At 38.3% G+C, this 17444-nt stretch overlaps 1 protein-coding gene across 1 annotated transcript in view; it reads right to left on the reverse strand.

Annotated features, from left to right (window-relative positions):
• Positions 1–16973, reverse strand: part of pemt (phosphatidylethanolamine N-methyltransferase) — a 92245-nt gene extending 75272 nt beyond the window's left edge. The window contains exons 1-2 of the mRNA XM_069664582.1: positions 16738–16973; positions 4311–4418 (exon numbers count right to left, since the gene is read on the reverse strand). Of these exons, the coding sequence (XP_069520683.1) occupies positions 4311–4418; positions 16738–16845 (216 nt within the window). The 5' untranslated portion in view covers positions 16846–16973. The remainder of the gene's footprint in view (positions 1–4310; positions 4419–16737) is intronic.
• Positions 16974–17444: the final 471 nt, after the last annotated feature.

Genomic DNA, 17444 nt, shown 5'->3' on the forward strand with positions numbered 1-17444 from the left:
CGTGGCTGACACGCCTCTTCAATGTCGCGTGGAGGTCTGGGAGAGTTAGTCCATGGGCCAGACCAGATATCGGTACCATTTGAGTGGGCAAAACCCTATAGACATCCCAAATTGTCTATAGGGTCAATATAAGTAAATTAAAATATGATAGCCTTTCTATAGGAGCTTTTCATATCTTTGGAACATTTTATTATTTTCCCCTATATATGCCTTTGCATGATTTGCAAAAAGCACAGAAACAGCCAATATCATATAAACAGTGATGTAATCTTGAACCTAAGGCAACTGAAACATGAATAAAGGTTGTTCACAGTATTTTAAGCAATGTATTTGAATGATCATACGCATTTTGTTGTTTTGAAATGAAAAAATGCTGTTTAAATAAGTACTATAGGGTGAATAAAGTGGGACATTAAGCTTAATCATTTACATCTGCATGGATATACTAACATCCTACATACTAAAAGTCAACACTGAGCTCATCATAAGCAAATATGTGATAACAAAAAAAAAAGAAGCTATATAGGTTCTGCGGCCATAACATCTCTTCAGGGAGCGTAGAACTATTTAACTCTGCAGTGAACTGTGATGGTAAGTAGCTACATAGTGTTCTGTGGGTACCAATTGGTAGTATGTAGTTGTTATATAGTTATGAGATGTAATGGTAAATTAGAATTCAAAACAAATCACATTCACATTAATCTTTTTTTTATGTGATTCTGTTGAAGTTTTACCAGCCACTGAAGTCATTTGAAAGATGTTGCAGAGGTGATAGGAAGGATAGAGAAGTCAGGCCTACCAGGCACGCTAAAGTTATGGTGTTTGCAGTTCGGACTATTCCCTAGGCTGATGTGGCCACTGGCAGTTTATGAAATACCGATACCCAAGGTGGAAAAACTAGAGAGGTTGGTAAATTTGTATATTAGGAAATGGCTTGGAGTTCCTCGTTGTCTCAGTAGTGTGGGTTGTACGGGAAAGGCATACTCCAGCTACCAATATCTAGTATTACAGAGGGGTTTAAGTTGCAAAGGTCAGAACAGAATTGTTGTTTTCAGGGAGCAAAGACATGGTAATGAGTTAATTTGTCCCAAATCCAACAAGAGGGAGGAAATGGAACCCAAGACAAGCAGACCAGGAAGCAGGCAGCTCTAATGCATACAGAGATTGTAGGCAACCTGCAGCGAGGCCAGGGGGGCTTGGGGCTTAGCTCTAGTAAACCAATGTGGAACAAAGCAAGTCCCAGAGAAAGAAGGAAGCTGGTAGTGGAGCAGGTACATGGACACCAAGTTGTAAGATAATAAGGCTGTGGCTCAGGCTAAGCAGGGACAGTGGATGAACTGAGAGAGTGTAGAGAATAGGAAGCTTAGCTGGGGGGACCTGTGGAGTAAGGAGGATAGTCATACCATGTTTCTGATAGGGGCTACGTACAATGTGCTGCCATCACCCCTGAACCTAAAATGTTGGATAGTCGTCCCACCTTGAGGCATATTCTGTTAGGTTGTAAGATTAGTCATTAGACATAACCAGGTTTTGAAAAGTTTAGCAGCAGGAATTGAAGGCAGAAGGCAACTCTCTTCTCTACTCTCTTCCCTCATGAAAGTGAGGGAGTAGGTAGAGCTTACAGTCCGATCCGGCGGGGGTGAGTGCTCGCCCCAGACAGGGCACCTCACCCTGGCTTTGCTTTCCCCGTCTTCTTTCTAACACACCTTTCTCTACAAACTCTTCTCTCTATATTTTTCTCCTGGAGCTTGTATGAATGGAGCCTGGGTCTGTTGAAGTTGGCAATGCTGCTTGGGTTGTGGTGACGACTAAGGGCCATGTGGTAGATTAATTATAAATATTGGGATGAGGGCACAAGGGGAGGGGTTTCTTCACTGAGCGCTTATCCTTATCATCAGGGCACAGGTATCTTGTGTTTTATTCGTGTTTTAGGCAAATTCAGACCTAGCCTAGCCAGGGACTGCTGAGAATAGGGCAGCTGACGGGCAGTATATATCTCAACCTAAACAATTTTGGATGGCCTGCAACAAACAATACATGCGTTAACTATTAAAGTAATTCAATAAGCAATAAAAATTGTAATAAACACATTTTTTTACTTTAAAGCAAAATATTTTGGCTCTACACAAATTAAATAAGGTATTAGGAAAAAAAATTATGATTTGTGAAAATACAAAAATACATTGCACTGATTCAGACCTGTAAATATGCCAAAGGTAGCTTAAATATCTGTGTATTAGATATTGTTATTTCAAAAAGGACTAAGGATTTCGTTAGAATCTATAGATGGCCAGCAGTCCAGGGAGAGGATATAGAGAAAGAAAGATGATTTTGAGATTGTGAAGGCACTTTCCTGATTTTGAATGACAGCACTCCATTACTTTAAGAGGTGATAATCACTAATAAGCTGCCAGTCAGCAAGGTCTATCATATCAAAACATAATCTAGGGATGTATAGGAATTAAAAAATCATAACTAGAATTTGCCCACCCAGATGGTACTGATATGTTAAATTTTGGGTCTTGGCCCATGGGAATGGCAGACCGGGGTGGTGGTTCCCATTTTCAAAAAGGGGGACCGGAGGATGTGTCCCAACTATCGGGGTATAACACTACTCAGCCTCCCAGGTAAAGTTTATTCCAGGGTGCTGGAAAGGAGGCTCTGGCCAATTGTCAACCTCAGGTTCAGGAGGAACAATCAGATTCCGACCTGGCCTTGCCGACCAGTTCTACTGCTTAGGGGGGCATGGGAGTTTGCTCAAGTTAATCAAGTGTGTTTGCACCTAGCCAAGCCATAAGCACCACTGCCAGGGATTCATAAGATTTCGTGCTATTCATCATAGGTTATACTATTGCAGCTCAGGGAGGAGACAGATGTTTCATAGCACAGATCTGTGTGATCTGTGTTAATCGTGCAGATCTCTGTGACTGTAAACAGAATGAACACATTCCTAGCCATACCTTTTTTTTTTTTAATTTAAATTTTTTGGTGTAATAATGTGACAACAGGATAGTGAGAGTGAGAAAAAACAAAACAAAACAAACAAATTAACAAACAAAACAAAGCACATGGAAAAAACTAAAAACAGTGTAATTCTTGACAGTATAGGTGTTGATATCGTAACCTAGCTATCGTAAGTTTTTTACTGCTTGCTCATTAAGCAACCACCTCTTTTGCAGAGTAAAATCCAGATTTCCCCAATGGTGTGTGGGTTCCCCATTTTTGCTATCTGCTTTGTGACTCTCAGCTTCTTTTCAAAAAATTCTTGAGGCTTGGATGACTATTGTCCATACTTATTTTCTGGGTAGTATCACTGCTTGCTGGGTTTCAGGGCCTTGTTTGCTTGCACCTCAGAGCAAGGCACAGACTCCTTCCTGGAATACTTTCTATGAGTCCTTTAACACATTCCATTTTTTTTTATCATTCACTTTTTGAGGTTGAATCAGCATTATCCACAGATTTCCTTTTGCACCTGAATAGCCACCGCTCCAATGTAACTCATTCCCCTACTTATAAGGTATTCCGTCAATTACGTATTCATGCCAATTACAGGATATTGGATACATTCTAGATCAAATGTAGATCAGATAAATGGAATGATAAAAGGGTGATATGTTATTAGTTATTATTAGTCATTAGTTATATAAACCTTATATCGGAGGGTTGATGTTAATTCTCTTCACCAGGTGCCACAACCAACCAGTAGAAATCATTAAAAGGATCCACCACCAGCTTGCCCCCAATTAATCAAGTGTGTATGCACCTAGCCAAGCCATAAGCACCACTGCCAGGGATTCATAAGATTTCTTGAGTTGATAAATGCAAACAATATCCACTGATGGCGTGTTATGAGTTCCCTCTAATTATTTGCTAATTACTGAATGGCATAAAAATTAGCAGTGTTTTGCTATCATCATCAAAAAAAAAAAAATACTTAGCTGAAAATATTGTGTCAGAATGCTGTCTCAACAAGCTCACAGAACCCTAACCAAATGCAACCAAAAGTAAGTTTGCTTGAAAATGGTAGAGACAGACTACTCCTGTGCACTTTCAAACAATCAATCTGCAGTTTCATCTAAATCTATTCAGAAATATGGCTCCTAGAAAATATATACTTTAAGCAACTCCAGTCCTATGTTTTGGTTGTTCCAGACCTCAGCTTAACAATGCAAAGTTACTGGCTACACATGATTTCAAATATATAGGTATAGTATACTAGTATTGTTGTATTTATTGTAAGTATACAAGATACTACACAAAAAATATGATGTAGGTACATTTTCTATTGTATGATCTACAGTACTTCCTACCACATTCCAGAAGAAAGGGTTGAAAATGATGGCAATCACAGCGATACAAAAGCTGGAGTCATGAAGGAGGATGTGTTTTAGCAGATCTTCCATAAAGGTGAAGTCCATCTGAAAGAAAAAAATATGACAAAAATAGTGTTGGGTGAAAAAAATATATAAAACACAATTTCCCCAAAGGAAAGATAGTTATATGAATCAAGCCCGGAATACCATTTTTACCTACAAAAAAGGTGTTGTAATATTGCCAGTTATCTATATTTCCAATGTAACGCTCAGTCAGATTTTAATTAGATATAGAAGGATAAAGAGCTTCAGCAGATACAGCTGTTGATCATTGAGGGTTTTTGTTTTCAGGTTCAAAACTTAAAAAAAGAAACACACACACACACACACACACGCTATGTTTTGGTCAAAAAGAACTTTTTATATATTTGAACATGTTTTGGTCAGATTGTCTGCACTGATCAATCACTGCGTAATATATCTACTCTTGACTCTACTCCTACTACTACTTGAACTGCTGTATCAAATCACAGTCACAGGCTTTGACAAAACATTTTTATTCTAAGTAATGGGGGAAAAGTGATGAGTGTGACAGAGAGCTTTTTAAAAGTGAAGCAAACTCGCAACGATATCAGTTCAACTGAAGAAAGACAAATACCCCCTGGTTTGTGGGTCCTACCACTCTATCAGTCTTGTGTTGCGATTACAAAATCCTCCCAAAGGTGTTGTGCGTCATTTGAAACAATGATAACTAAAATTATTGATCCAGATCAAACAGGCCTCATACCAGGGAGGCAATCATTCTATAATATGCAGCAGTTGTTGAATATACAATAGGCCTACAACTCAACCGGGCAGCCAGAGGTTGTGCTCTCTATTGATGCAGAGAAAGCCTTTGGCCAAGTGGAATTGTAAATTGACTGTATATAGCACTTTTCTAGTCTTTCGACCACTCAAAGCTGTTTTTACACTACATGTCAGAGTTACCGATTCACACGCACATTCTCACACTGATGGCCTAAGTGCCAATCTCCTATCAGCATCTATGAACATTCATACAGCCACCGGGAGCAATTTGGGATTCAGTGTCTTGCCCAAGGACACTTAGACGTGTGACTGCAGCAGCCAGGGATTGAAACCCCAACCTTCCGATTGAGAGACAACCTACTCTACCACTGAGCCACAGCCACCCTCCTGGGGTTTATTTATGATATTGAACAAATTTGGATTTGGTTCGTCTTTTACTATGTTGATGAAAATATTGTATGCCTTGCCAACAGCTTCAGTACACACAAACTCCATTAGATAAAATGATTTGACACTGCACAGAGGGACATGGCAGGAATGCCGAAAAAGAACATGTGGAGAACACATGTTCTACCGCTTTGATTTTCTGAATATGAAAAACAAGAATTTGTTGTGATTTGACAATGTTATATGAGGGAAATGCTGAATAGGTTTGGTGCTTTTTTAACTAAAACGGCAAGCTTAATTGCATAAGTGGCTGCACAATTATTGATACAGCTCAGAAACTATCACACAACAGCTGTAACAGCAGTAGAACGCCTATTCCTGATATGTCTGTGACATGTCTGCTTTAGTTCTGCAATAACTTTTCAAAACCAAAAACCCAAGTCAGAGATAATAGTATGAACTTTCTTTGTTGACCTGAATTTTGTTGTTAAGACTCCGATAAAAGTGGGTGTATATCATGTCATTTCACTATTGCACAAAAATAGTGATCCACCTACTTAAGTCATGAGGAAATAGAAAAAAAAAGTAGAAAAAAAAAAAAGTATTAAGAGCACCTCTGTTGATGCAAATATGACAAGAGTGGCCACTTCTTTAGCTATAACGGCCCCTTCTGCTGGAATGCTGCTGCTGTCCATCATTTCAACTGCCGCTGTAATGTTTTAGTGCAGCGGTCCCCAAACGGCGGACCCAACTGTAAATCATCACACGTGACGCTACTCAGCCAATCAAATCTGTCACTCAGATCGCGACTGACCCAGTGGGTGTGTGAGAATACAGATACAGACTGAAGAGCCAGCCGACGAGAGAGTTACAGAGACACAGTTGGAGAAAATAAGTGAGTTAGGGAAAAGTAGACATGGCGTGCTCTAAAATGAGAGCAGTAGAGAAAACCGAGCTTTTAAGACTGGACAGACTTGTATATGTTCCATGACTGTGTCGATTATTAAACGCGGACATTGTCTGACACTGTCACGCCTTTTGTCTCTGTTAACAGAGACTCCAGGCTGCAGTTTAGTTCAAACACTTGATTGATAAACCTGAGAGTTACACAGAGCTACATCAGGCTTCGTCATCATGACTAGTTTTCCTCTTATTTCCGCAGTTCTGCTCTTATATGTACCGGCATGTGCCCTCTCTCTCTCCCCCTCGTTCTCGCTCTCTCCAGCAGTCCGTCAGTGTACAGTGCATTTAAATGTTATTTATTTCATAGTCATTGCCCGTTTTCAAACTCACTATGACTCACCATGAGGAAAAGATTAAAGCAACTGCATTTCGGCAAAACATAAAATAAAATTTGGCAAACATGAAATAAAATATATAGTGAATCCCCCTTTTATGGTCAAATGTTTGATAATGTATTTCAGGAGGCAGAGAGACAGCAGCTTAAGTGAAGAGGTAAAGCTGTCTCTCTCTTTCATTTGATTTCTGCATGGACAACATTATACTACTACAGTCCATTTACCATTTACCATTTACTACCAGTAGTACCAGATATTATATTATTTGTTTTCATTTACAAATAAAGACACTTCCATCAAAAACTGGGGCATAAAATAAACCAAAAATACAGGAAATAAAGGTTTTGACACTCAAAATTTCATGGGGGAGACCCCCCAGACCCCCCAACATACAGTACAAACACACACTATATTTCTTTACCAGTATTGAATATTCATTATTATTATTGTTACATTATGATGTTCCGGACTTTTGCTTGAGAAAAAAAAACTCTAACTGGACCTCTTTCAAGTTTAATTAAGTACACCTGTTCTAGTGCTTTGCATTGTGGGATACAGTAGGCGAAGTAGACTGGTCCGATGCATACTGGAGATTTTCTTCGAATCAGTACGATATCCGGGCATTTTTGGTATACTGCACATTTTGCTTTTGTTTGCATACTGCATACTACATACTACATACTACATAGTACATTGTGGCCAAATCAGTACGTACTGCTTGTATAGTATGGCATTTCGAAAATAGCAATAGACCGTATAAAAAAAGATGGACGACATGACAGCTCCCCAAAAGTGAAGTCAAAACATTTCGAGCGCCCCCTGCTGACTGGCTGAAGTAAAAGGAAGTTTTTCCTTGCCAATGTGCCGAATATTGCTAAGTGCTACTCATGGTGATTCATGTTGGGCCTCTCTTTAAATAACATAACAAAGAGTCGGTCTAGACCTGCTCTTTTTGTAAAGTGTCTCGAGATAACTCTGGTTATGATTTGGCGCTATACAAATAATATTTGATGATGATGATGATATAGGTCATAAGGCCTGCCTCCTCCATGTTATCAGATGGGACATGAGTCAAACTATAACATCAAAATACATGTCAAATAACTCAAGTCTCAATCATGGTTTCTGTCATTATAACTTGTTGTTATCATGCTGATTTAGGTCCAAGTATTTTTCTGACAAGCTTCGTTTTAATTAGTTATTCGATGCTATGAAAAAAATTATTGACAGCTCTGTTGACAAGTACAGCTCCTGCAACTGATATGCTCCAGATTAGCAGAGCAGAGGAGGAACGTCGAGAGGAAACGTAACCAAAACAATCACTACAGTCTTTGAAGTTCTCATATCCATTTGCAACCAAAAGCCTGTCACTGGGTATTTTGGCTTCAATTTTGTCAAATTAGAGTAGATGGAGACGCGTGTGTGTTCCAAACAGACACATTAAAAACACTAGCAAAATAATTTTTTGCATTTTGGAACATAAATAGCATACTTAACAAACTACTCAGTCAGCACTAGACGGCAGGCATGATGGGAAATGAGGAGTCCCTATCGCTGCCAGAGTGCGCGACACAGCTGAGCAGAGCAACGAAGGGAAGCATTATCTTTCCCATACAGAACGAAACATTGTGAACAACAAACTCATGTTAAAATCACAGTAATCAGGCAAAAGAAAGCTTGCTTTCAGAGCACCGCTGTTCTGCGCTTCTAAACTGCGCAGATCCTGTGTGTACAGTCTGGCTCTCAGTTTTAAGTTCGATAGTAACGAAGGCACAGGAGCTTTAAGCTTTATTGTCTGCTAGTTTCACAGCAGTTATGCTCTAAACAACAAGCTTACACGTCTACACCTCCATACAACCCCGCAGTAAGACACAGGATTTTGTTTTAATAAGCCATCATTGCGCCGCTGCTGACTGTGTGCGTCTGTCTACTTCGCCCTCAGTCACACCTGCAGCTCCTTACAGCAGCAAGACACGCGCAGACTGTTCTCATTCACAGAACAGCAAATGGAGGCGTGTTGTGAAGTCCCTTTCACGTCTCATAAAGATGTTAATGTTACAATTTTACGGTGTTACAGACAGACAGAGAGCAGAGCAGAGAGATAGCAAGTCAATGTGATGCTACGTTTTGATAAAGTCCCGACCTCTGCCCCGCGATAGACCTCTGCCCCGCGATAGACAGTCCATTGTCCAAAATGTCCCGAACAGAGCAGAATAATAAGAATAGAAACACAGACGAAGGGCAGATCCTCTGCAGATACAGACACCAGCTTACACTTCTCCTGGATTATGATGTTGGTTAAGAGGGAATATTTAATATGGAAAAATCCTGCTCATTAAGCCTTTTATTACTATCATTAACAGCATCAGTATGTCAAATGAGCTGGTCTCTGTTTAGTGACTTTTATCAGTAGCAGCACTGTGTGAAGGTGGGAAATTAAAAAGAAGTGTGTTGTTGTGTGTTTTTATGTTATACTCACTTCTATTTAATTTGATCATTTATTTTGGTGCTATTAAAGTTGCTACAGAAACACTATTTTATTTGAATTTTGTGTGTCATGCAAATGTGACAATAACTTTACAGATTTTGGAATTTTATTCTTTTAATTTCAGATACATTTTGGACATATGTGAATATATCGCCCGATATATCGATTTCGGATATCGGAATCGACATTGGCCCTAAAACTCCAGTATCGGTCGGGCTCTAGTTTTAATAAGTATTTTTGTAGTACAAGCAGTGTAATATTGACTTGGCAGAAAATCCGGATCAAGCGTCAAAACATTATGCAAAGTAATCTGTCGTAGTGTTGTCAAAATTTTCGATACTTCAATACCTTTCGATACTACGTGTTTTAAAACGATACAATCTTTGTCATTTTTACGTTTGATAGTATCGAATGTTACCGACGCTTTAAAAAAAGATATACAGCAGATATTTAACCCAAAGCTGCCATGAGAGAGAGCAGCTGTGGTTGGGCGACATAGACGGGACTCGAAGAGAGCGAGTGCCATTAATGTAAATAAAGCAGCGAAACAGAGAAATAAGATATTTTTCTGATTCTTTCACAGCCGTTATGCTCTCCACAACAAACTAACATGCCTATCCCTCCAGGAAGGCACAGGGTTTTGTTTTTATAGGCTGAAGGCACACTTAATCCTGCCAGCTATGTGTGTCTGTCTGCTTAGTCCTCCATCAGACCTTGAGCTCTTATACAGCGTCACAGCAGCGATTCTCATTCACAGAATGGCAAATTAAGACTTCTTGGAAAGTCCCTTTCACATCTCATGCAAAAGTTAGAGAAGTGTCTGTTGCAGACAGACATAAAGCAGAGTAGAGAGACAGCCGTGCCACCTAGTATGCAAGTTTTCATTTAGTCTCAACCAATGACTGTATATATAGATGGACGACGCGTCTCCATCTGCTCCCATTGTACGAAAGTGATGCCAAAATATATTAAATAATATATATTTAATCAGATATTGCTTCTGTTGTGAATAAATAAAACATTAACTTCAGTCTGTTTCTTACTAAGGGCATGAAATATTCCAAAACTCCATAATGTTATGTTATACTCCAGTGTCTGTCCTACTGAATTTCAGCTAATTAGAAATAGATTTGTGTCCGTTCTGACGGACAAACACATGATTACAAGGTCATTTAAACACAACGTGACGGACAGAAATACTCTCCGTCAGTTTTCTCTCCATTTTGCGACGGTTTAATGAAGCTGGGCATTAGCAGCGGACCGTCTATGGGCCCATCACAAAACGTATTTCATTCCATTACGTTTGTTTTCAATTGAATGATTAGTGTCCGGTAGAGTCCGTGGAATTTACAGGAGGCGGACACATCATCAGCACTGCACAACAAACAGATAATGTTTATCTCAAAGACTGACAGTCCTAACTTCCTGGTGAGAGGATCCAAGATGGCAGAGTGAGAAGCAGCTTTTTGCAGGCTCTGTAAAAAAAGTATCATTTTTGCCCCAGAATAACGAACTTATACGCAACAACCCACAACCTCCATTAGGGTTTAACCCTACGAACTATTTCTACCGACAACAAAGTTTTTGGACATTTCTTGAAGGACAACATTGATGCTAACATGACAGACCATGACTACAACTGAACTGCCCTCCGCGAGGCTTGTGAAGACAGCGACATCGAAGACATTTAGGTGGACGAGAGTTTTTCCAAAGGAAGTAAGATTAACCTGACTCATACACCAATTAAAAGCCCAAACCCCAAGAAAATGAAGGGGAAAGACAGCAGTGAAAATATTGAAAAATATCGGCGCCACCATTCTCCATGCAGTTCAGGCTCTGACTGAGAAAGTGAATGAACAGACTGAACTGTTAAAAAGACTTGACAAGCGCATCAAAGCTAATACTACGGCCACAAGAGAAAACAAACAAGAAATTATTCTGCTCAAGAAAAAGATTGAAGAGCTCCAAAAAGAAAACGGCACGCTTAAAACCGCAACAGAGGAACAGGCTCGTTACAAAAGGAGGTGGAACCTGAGACTGACCGGTGTACCAGAAAAGGATGGAGAAAACAGGAGATAAATCATCATCGGGATACTCACAAGAGTTGTGCCTCTCTCTGTGCACTGGCTGCGAGACAGCGTGGATACAGTCCACCGCCTGGGTAAACACAACACCGCGGCCGCCTCTAACAACACGCCGAGGGCAATCATCATCCAGTTCGGGATGAGAACCATACGGGATGAAGTATGGAAAAAAATTGAAGGAAGTACGAGTGTGTAGTGAAATGGTGAAATGCATATTCGCTTCAGAGAAGACTTCTCCACAGAAGATCGGGAGGCTCGTTCCAAGCTGTGGCCACTGGCTCAAGAGGCCAGGAACAAGGGGAAGAGAGCGTTTCTGAAGGAAGGATTCGCTCTGATCGACAACCGTCGTGTGGATCCTAATTGATCAGCTCTATATTGCTACAAATTACAATGGTCTGTAACAGGTACCGTGACTTAATTTGACAGTTCTATAAATGTTCAGATACCTCAAGGGTTGTTACAGTTAATGTAAATGTTGAGCTCTGATAGGGACATATAAGCTACTCATTCCTGCGCATCATTTTCTTCGCGAATACTTGTTATCTAGTGAATGCTATCTTTTTTTTCTTTAAATAATAGGGGATTAAAGAACAATGTAAAACATAAGGCAACATTTCTTTTTTGTAAGGAGCAGAAGAGCAATATTATTTTTTTGCAAGAGAATCATTCAGTGGAAGAGGACACTAAATTCTGGAAACCCTTGAGTAAATGGGAGTGGTTTAAATTTAAGATTAAAGAAGTTGCCATTAGAAAAAGTAATTGCATCTCTAAAGCTAAAAAACAAAAACAACAAGACATTATTAATGATATGAATAGATGAACTGATTTATCTTTAGAAGAACAAGTTGAATTAAATAATCTACAAAACCAATTAGACTGTCTATATCTGGAAAAAGCAGGAGCATTCATACGTTCAAGAGCTCGCTGGCTCGAGGAAGGTGAAAAAAATACTTCATATTTTTTTAGTCCAGAAAAACAAAGACAAACAAAAAAGAAAATTAATAAGCTACTTATTAATAATATGAACATTGACAACCAAGACCAAATAAATGAAGAAATAAGACATTTCTATAATAAATTGTATGAATCTAAATTTTCAATGAATGATTGTCAAATGTTTTTTGAAAAAATTAGGGAATGTAACAAAATAATAGATGAAAATTGTGGGCAACATATGGAGGATGAGCTTAGAATTGTGGAGCTATATAGCAATTGGGTGTCAAAAGGAAAGTCACCAGGACTGGATGGGCTAACAGTGGAATTTTATATGCTTTTTTGGAATGATCTTAGAGTACTGCTTTATAATGCTCTTTTGGAATGTATTTCATCTGGTCATCTGTCCCCTACCATGAAAAGGGGTGTTATCACCTTAATTCCAAAGCCCGATAAGGATAAACTATCGTTGGATAATTGGAGGCCAATTACCTTATTATGTAATGATTACAAGTTGCTTGCTCATATATACTCTATTAGATTGGATATGGGGTTATCGCAATTAGTGGATGAGTGTCAGTCAGCCTTTATGAAAGGTAGAAACATACATAACCATACTAGACTAATTCTTTACCTGGTAGATTATAGAGAGTATATCACAAAAGAAAGTTGTGTTGTGTGTTGTGTTGTTTTTAGACTTCTTCAAGGCTTTTGACACGATTCAACATCCCTTTTTGTTGAAAACGCTACAATTCTTGGGTTTCGGGAGTAAATTCTGTGACATCTTTGAAATGCTGTACACTGACATCAGTAGCATGGTCTCCCTGAACCCAGGAATGACTCCTAGTTTTAAAGTGCTACATGGTATTCGACAGGGATGCCCCATTTCCCCAAACCTTTTTATTGGCAACACAACTGTTAACATTACTAATCAATAATTCAAATGACATACAAGGAATAACAATTTTTAACAAAGAGTTTAAAATAAGTAAATTTGCAGATGATACATCTATCTTCTTAAAAGATAAATCAATGGTAGATAAAACTCTCAGTATTATTTCAATCTTCTCTAAAGCGTCTGGTTTATCTCTTAATATTAAAAAAATGTGAACTACTCCCTATTCATACTAGCTCCGACTCCTCTATTGCCTCAATTAGAGTTGAATCGGAAGTTAAATATCTAGGACTGACGATATCTAAAAACTTAATTAGAAGAGAAGACCCCAATATTTCTAACCGTATTATGGACATGAAGAAATCACTCAGTCACTGGTTAACCAGAGACCTTACTATTTTTGGCAGAACTATTCTATCTAAAGCTGAAGGTATTTCCAAACTGATCTATCCCTGTCACTCCCTATATATTTCCTCTAAAAACATAAATAAAGCCAACACAGTTATTTTTCAATTTTTGTGGAGGAATAAAACCCACTACATTAAAAGGTCGCAGCTTGTGAAGGAGTATGATAAAGGTGGTATCAAAGCTCCAGAATTTGAATCTTTGGTTGGCACCTTTAGAATTAACTGGATACAATCTTGTCTGTCACAGCCAAACTCTATGTGGTTTCACATCCCGAGGTCCTTGTTTGATAAAATAGGAGGTTTGGACTTTATTCTGAAATGTGATTTTGAGGTGAACAGGATCCCGATAAAGCTATCTAATTTTCACAAACAGATGTTGCATTTTTGGAAAATGATATTTACCCACAACTTTCTCCCCATAATTCAACCTTATGGAACAATAGAGTAATAACACTAAATCGAAAATCAATCTTCAAGAGCGATTGGTTTAAGAAAGACATTATATATATAACAGACTTAATGGATGATAACGGTGCCATTTTAAGTTACACGGCCTTTACAGAAAAATATGATCTGAACTGTTCTCAAAGAGAATATAGCAAATTGTGTAAACTGATTCTGCTGCCTCTGATTCAATTGATTAAACATTTTATGATGTACAATATTTCCTTATCAGTACTTCCAAATCTATTGATAGGACATTGTTATCTGACTGATGAAAAATGTAATAATACATTTATTAGTAGTTTTTTGAAAGCCAAAATGTTTCATGGTTATGACAGAAGGGTTATTGTCAGGGTTATGATTCTGTCACTTCGAGTACATTAGACAAAGCACACTCGAAATGTATCAAATGGCCTATTTCACCTAAAGTCAAAGAAACACACTTTAAAGTCATTAATAAAATGTATCCTGTAGCAGAACTTCTCAAAAAGAGATTTGGTTTTGAGGTGGATCAGTGTTCTTTTTGCAGTGATGAAAATGAAACTCTGGAACATCTGTTTTTTGTATGTCCTATTACACAACGTTTTTGGTGTCACATAAAACATTGGATTTCTCTAAAAATGAATGATGTGCCGCCATTTGAATTATATCATATTATTTTTTATATGGATCATCTAACCTTGTCTGTTTCAGACACTATCAACATTATCATACTATTGGGTAAATATCATATCCACTGTGCAAAATGGAGGAACTCTAAACCTTCCTTCCCTGGTTTTATAAATTAATTTAATTCTTTTTTTCATCGCTTAAAAAGATAAAAAGCAACTATGCCAAGAAATTAAGCCTGGACTTTTCCCGTCTTCTCCTTTTCTAAATTAGAACTTGTTTTTATTGTATTGTTTCGCTGCTTCGTTTTTTGTTAAATTTTAATGCCTGTTAAAATGTATCTTTCATACCTTATTCAAACTGCTACTATGTGGCGTTGATATGCTTATGTTTTGTTTTTGCTTTTGTTTCATGAATACAAACTGCTATGTTTTTTGCACTTTATGTACTAAATTTTCATCTGTATTGTTGTTATTATTAGCCTCCTTGAGAGTCTGTATGTTCAATTGCTCAATAAAAAAAAGATTAAAAAAAGTCCTAACTTCCTGTAATTCATCACGTGAGCGACACAAGCATTGGCTGGCTGCCCCCAGTGACGTTTTCACAGTGCATGACGTGCAACAAATCACCAATCGACCCAACCAATCGATGATGAAATTTGTTGCCAACTATTATAATCATCAATTTTAATCGATTAGTTATTGCAGCCCTAATCATTAGATTATCATTATTATAATTAAAATTATTATTAAGCATATTACATTCTAGTCATATTACATATCTAGTCTAGTCATATCTGTGGCTCAGTGGTAGAGTTGGTCGTCTTTCAATCGCAAGGTTGGAGGTTCGATCCCCAGCTCCCTCAGGCTACATGTCGAAGTGTCCTTGGGCAAGACACTGAACCCCAAATTGCTCCCGGTGGCATAGCCAACGGGTATGAATGTGATATCTGATTGACAGTTGGGCACTTTACGTAGCAGCCTCTGCCATCAGTGTGTGAATGGGTGAATGTGACATGTAGTGTAAAAGCAGCTTTGAGTGGTCGCAAAGACTAGAAAAGCGCGGATCGAACCTCCGACCTTCCGATTGAAAGACGACCGACTCTACCACTGAGCCACAGCCGCAGAATTATCTCATCTAATTTTATCTTAATTTTACTACAAACAGGGACACTGCAAGGCTTTGTAACTGCAAGGGTTTATCATAGTACAGTTAAAAAAGTTTGCATATAATGGATTTAATTTTGCGGCAAAGTAAAAAAAATAGTCAAAAGGATGGTACTATTTACAACCAGCTTAGTTTAAATTCGAAACCTGCATGTCGTCATAACTGTTAAATTACCTCAAAATAAGAAATGCTACATTTTATTTCAATAGGAGCACTTTCCCTGCACAGAGGTAGCAGTTAGTCCAAAGATCAAAGGGTCATGCCATGTTGCACCACTGTGTTTCGACAGTAACTCAGAATAGACAAACCAAACAATGGCTCAAGAGAGGACCTTTAGAGTGTTTTTCCCCCACGACTTTCATGGCCACTGTAGGTTCTCCTACAAGTTTGAAATAGGGGCAATTGCAATCTGCACTCTCGCTGCCAGATGACACTAAATCCCCCACATTGCTCCTCCCATGAAATGAACAAGTTGTCACTTTTCCTAATTTAGTGAACTTTTTTTGCCTGCATGGGACCACATAATTTACAAAGCTTTGCTTTATAAGTAGTACCCTACAGCCCTATGATTTATTGTTTTGTATAATCAAACAGAAAGTTTAAAATATATTTTTTGTTGCATAATACAATATATAACTTAATTTTATAAAACGTTAAAAGTGTTACTTTAATTATTTTTGTATTGAGTTGTTTTGCTTTAGTTAACAGGGTTTGCAGGAAATACATGCTTTTACTTTGAAAGAGTGTCTATACAGGCTATTTTCCGGCTGTATGAAAGTCAGCGAAGAAACGGACTTATTACATATGTCAAACCGGTTGCTTCGCTACAAGTCGGAGTTCTTATACTGATTCGTAAAAAAGTTTGACATGCAGAACAGTTCGTCATTTCACATTTTTAGTTCTACCTCTGAATAGTCGACGTTGTTGAGACCTCCGCAGCAGTCCAATGGCACAGAATGCTTAATTCCAGCAGGATTCTTCCTTCGTACAGCGGCGTTGTCGCTGACGGTCATCCACACTGAGTGAACACTGGCAATCTGCCAGCACTCGTATGTGTGGGAGACAATGAATATTGCACAATATTTAGAGCAACATGGTATTTTTTCACTGAAAGGCGGGAGGGGTTGCTGCAACTACACAAGCCCAAATAACCTTTAACCTTCCTCAATGCATGTTGGGAAATGTAGTTCACGGTTGACGTTTAGAGATTGAAGCAATTGTATCTCATAAATAAAGTCAGAAATCAACTGAAATCTTTTTACTTTTGGACCTGCTACTTCAGATGACAACTTGTAGGATTTATTTTTTGCAGTAGTTTCTTTCTCTGTTGTAAATCGATTAATCTGTTGGTTAGGCTAAATAAAATTTAATTTGTTATTTTGGCTGTATCCTCTATATAGGCTAACTCGCCTATTATTTTCAGAATAAGCTTCCAATTAAATGTGAATATTCAGAATACATGTAGGAATTGCTTATACATTGTTTCATTTGTTGTAAGATATGGAGACAGTCATGCTGTTTATTGATGCCATTTCTGCCATCCTAATGCATGTGGCAAACTCCTTATTTAAGGTGACCTCTCATTGTTACAAACAGTTGGCCTGAAAAAGGT

Source organism: Semicossyphus pulcher, unplaced genomic scaffold (genome assembly GCF_022749685.1).
Source record: "Semicossyphus pulcher isolate SPU_LCO1_2020_fin unplaced genomic scaffold, fSemPul1.0.p SCAF_16, whole genome shotgun sequence".
NCBI lineage: Eukaryota > Metazoa > Chordata > Actinopteri > Labriformes > Labridae > Semicossyphus > Semicossyphus pulcher.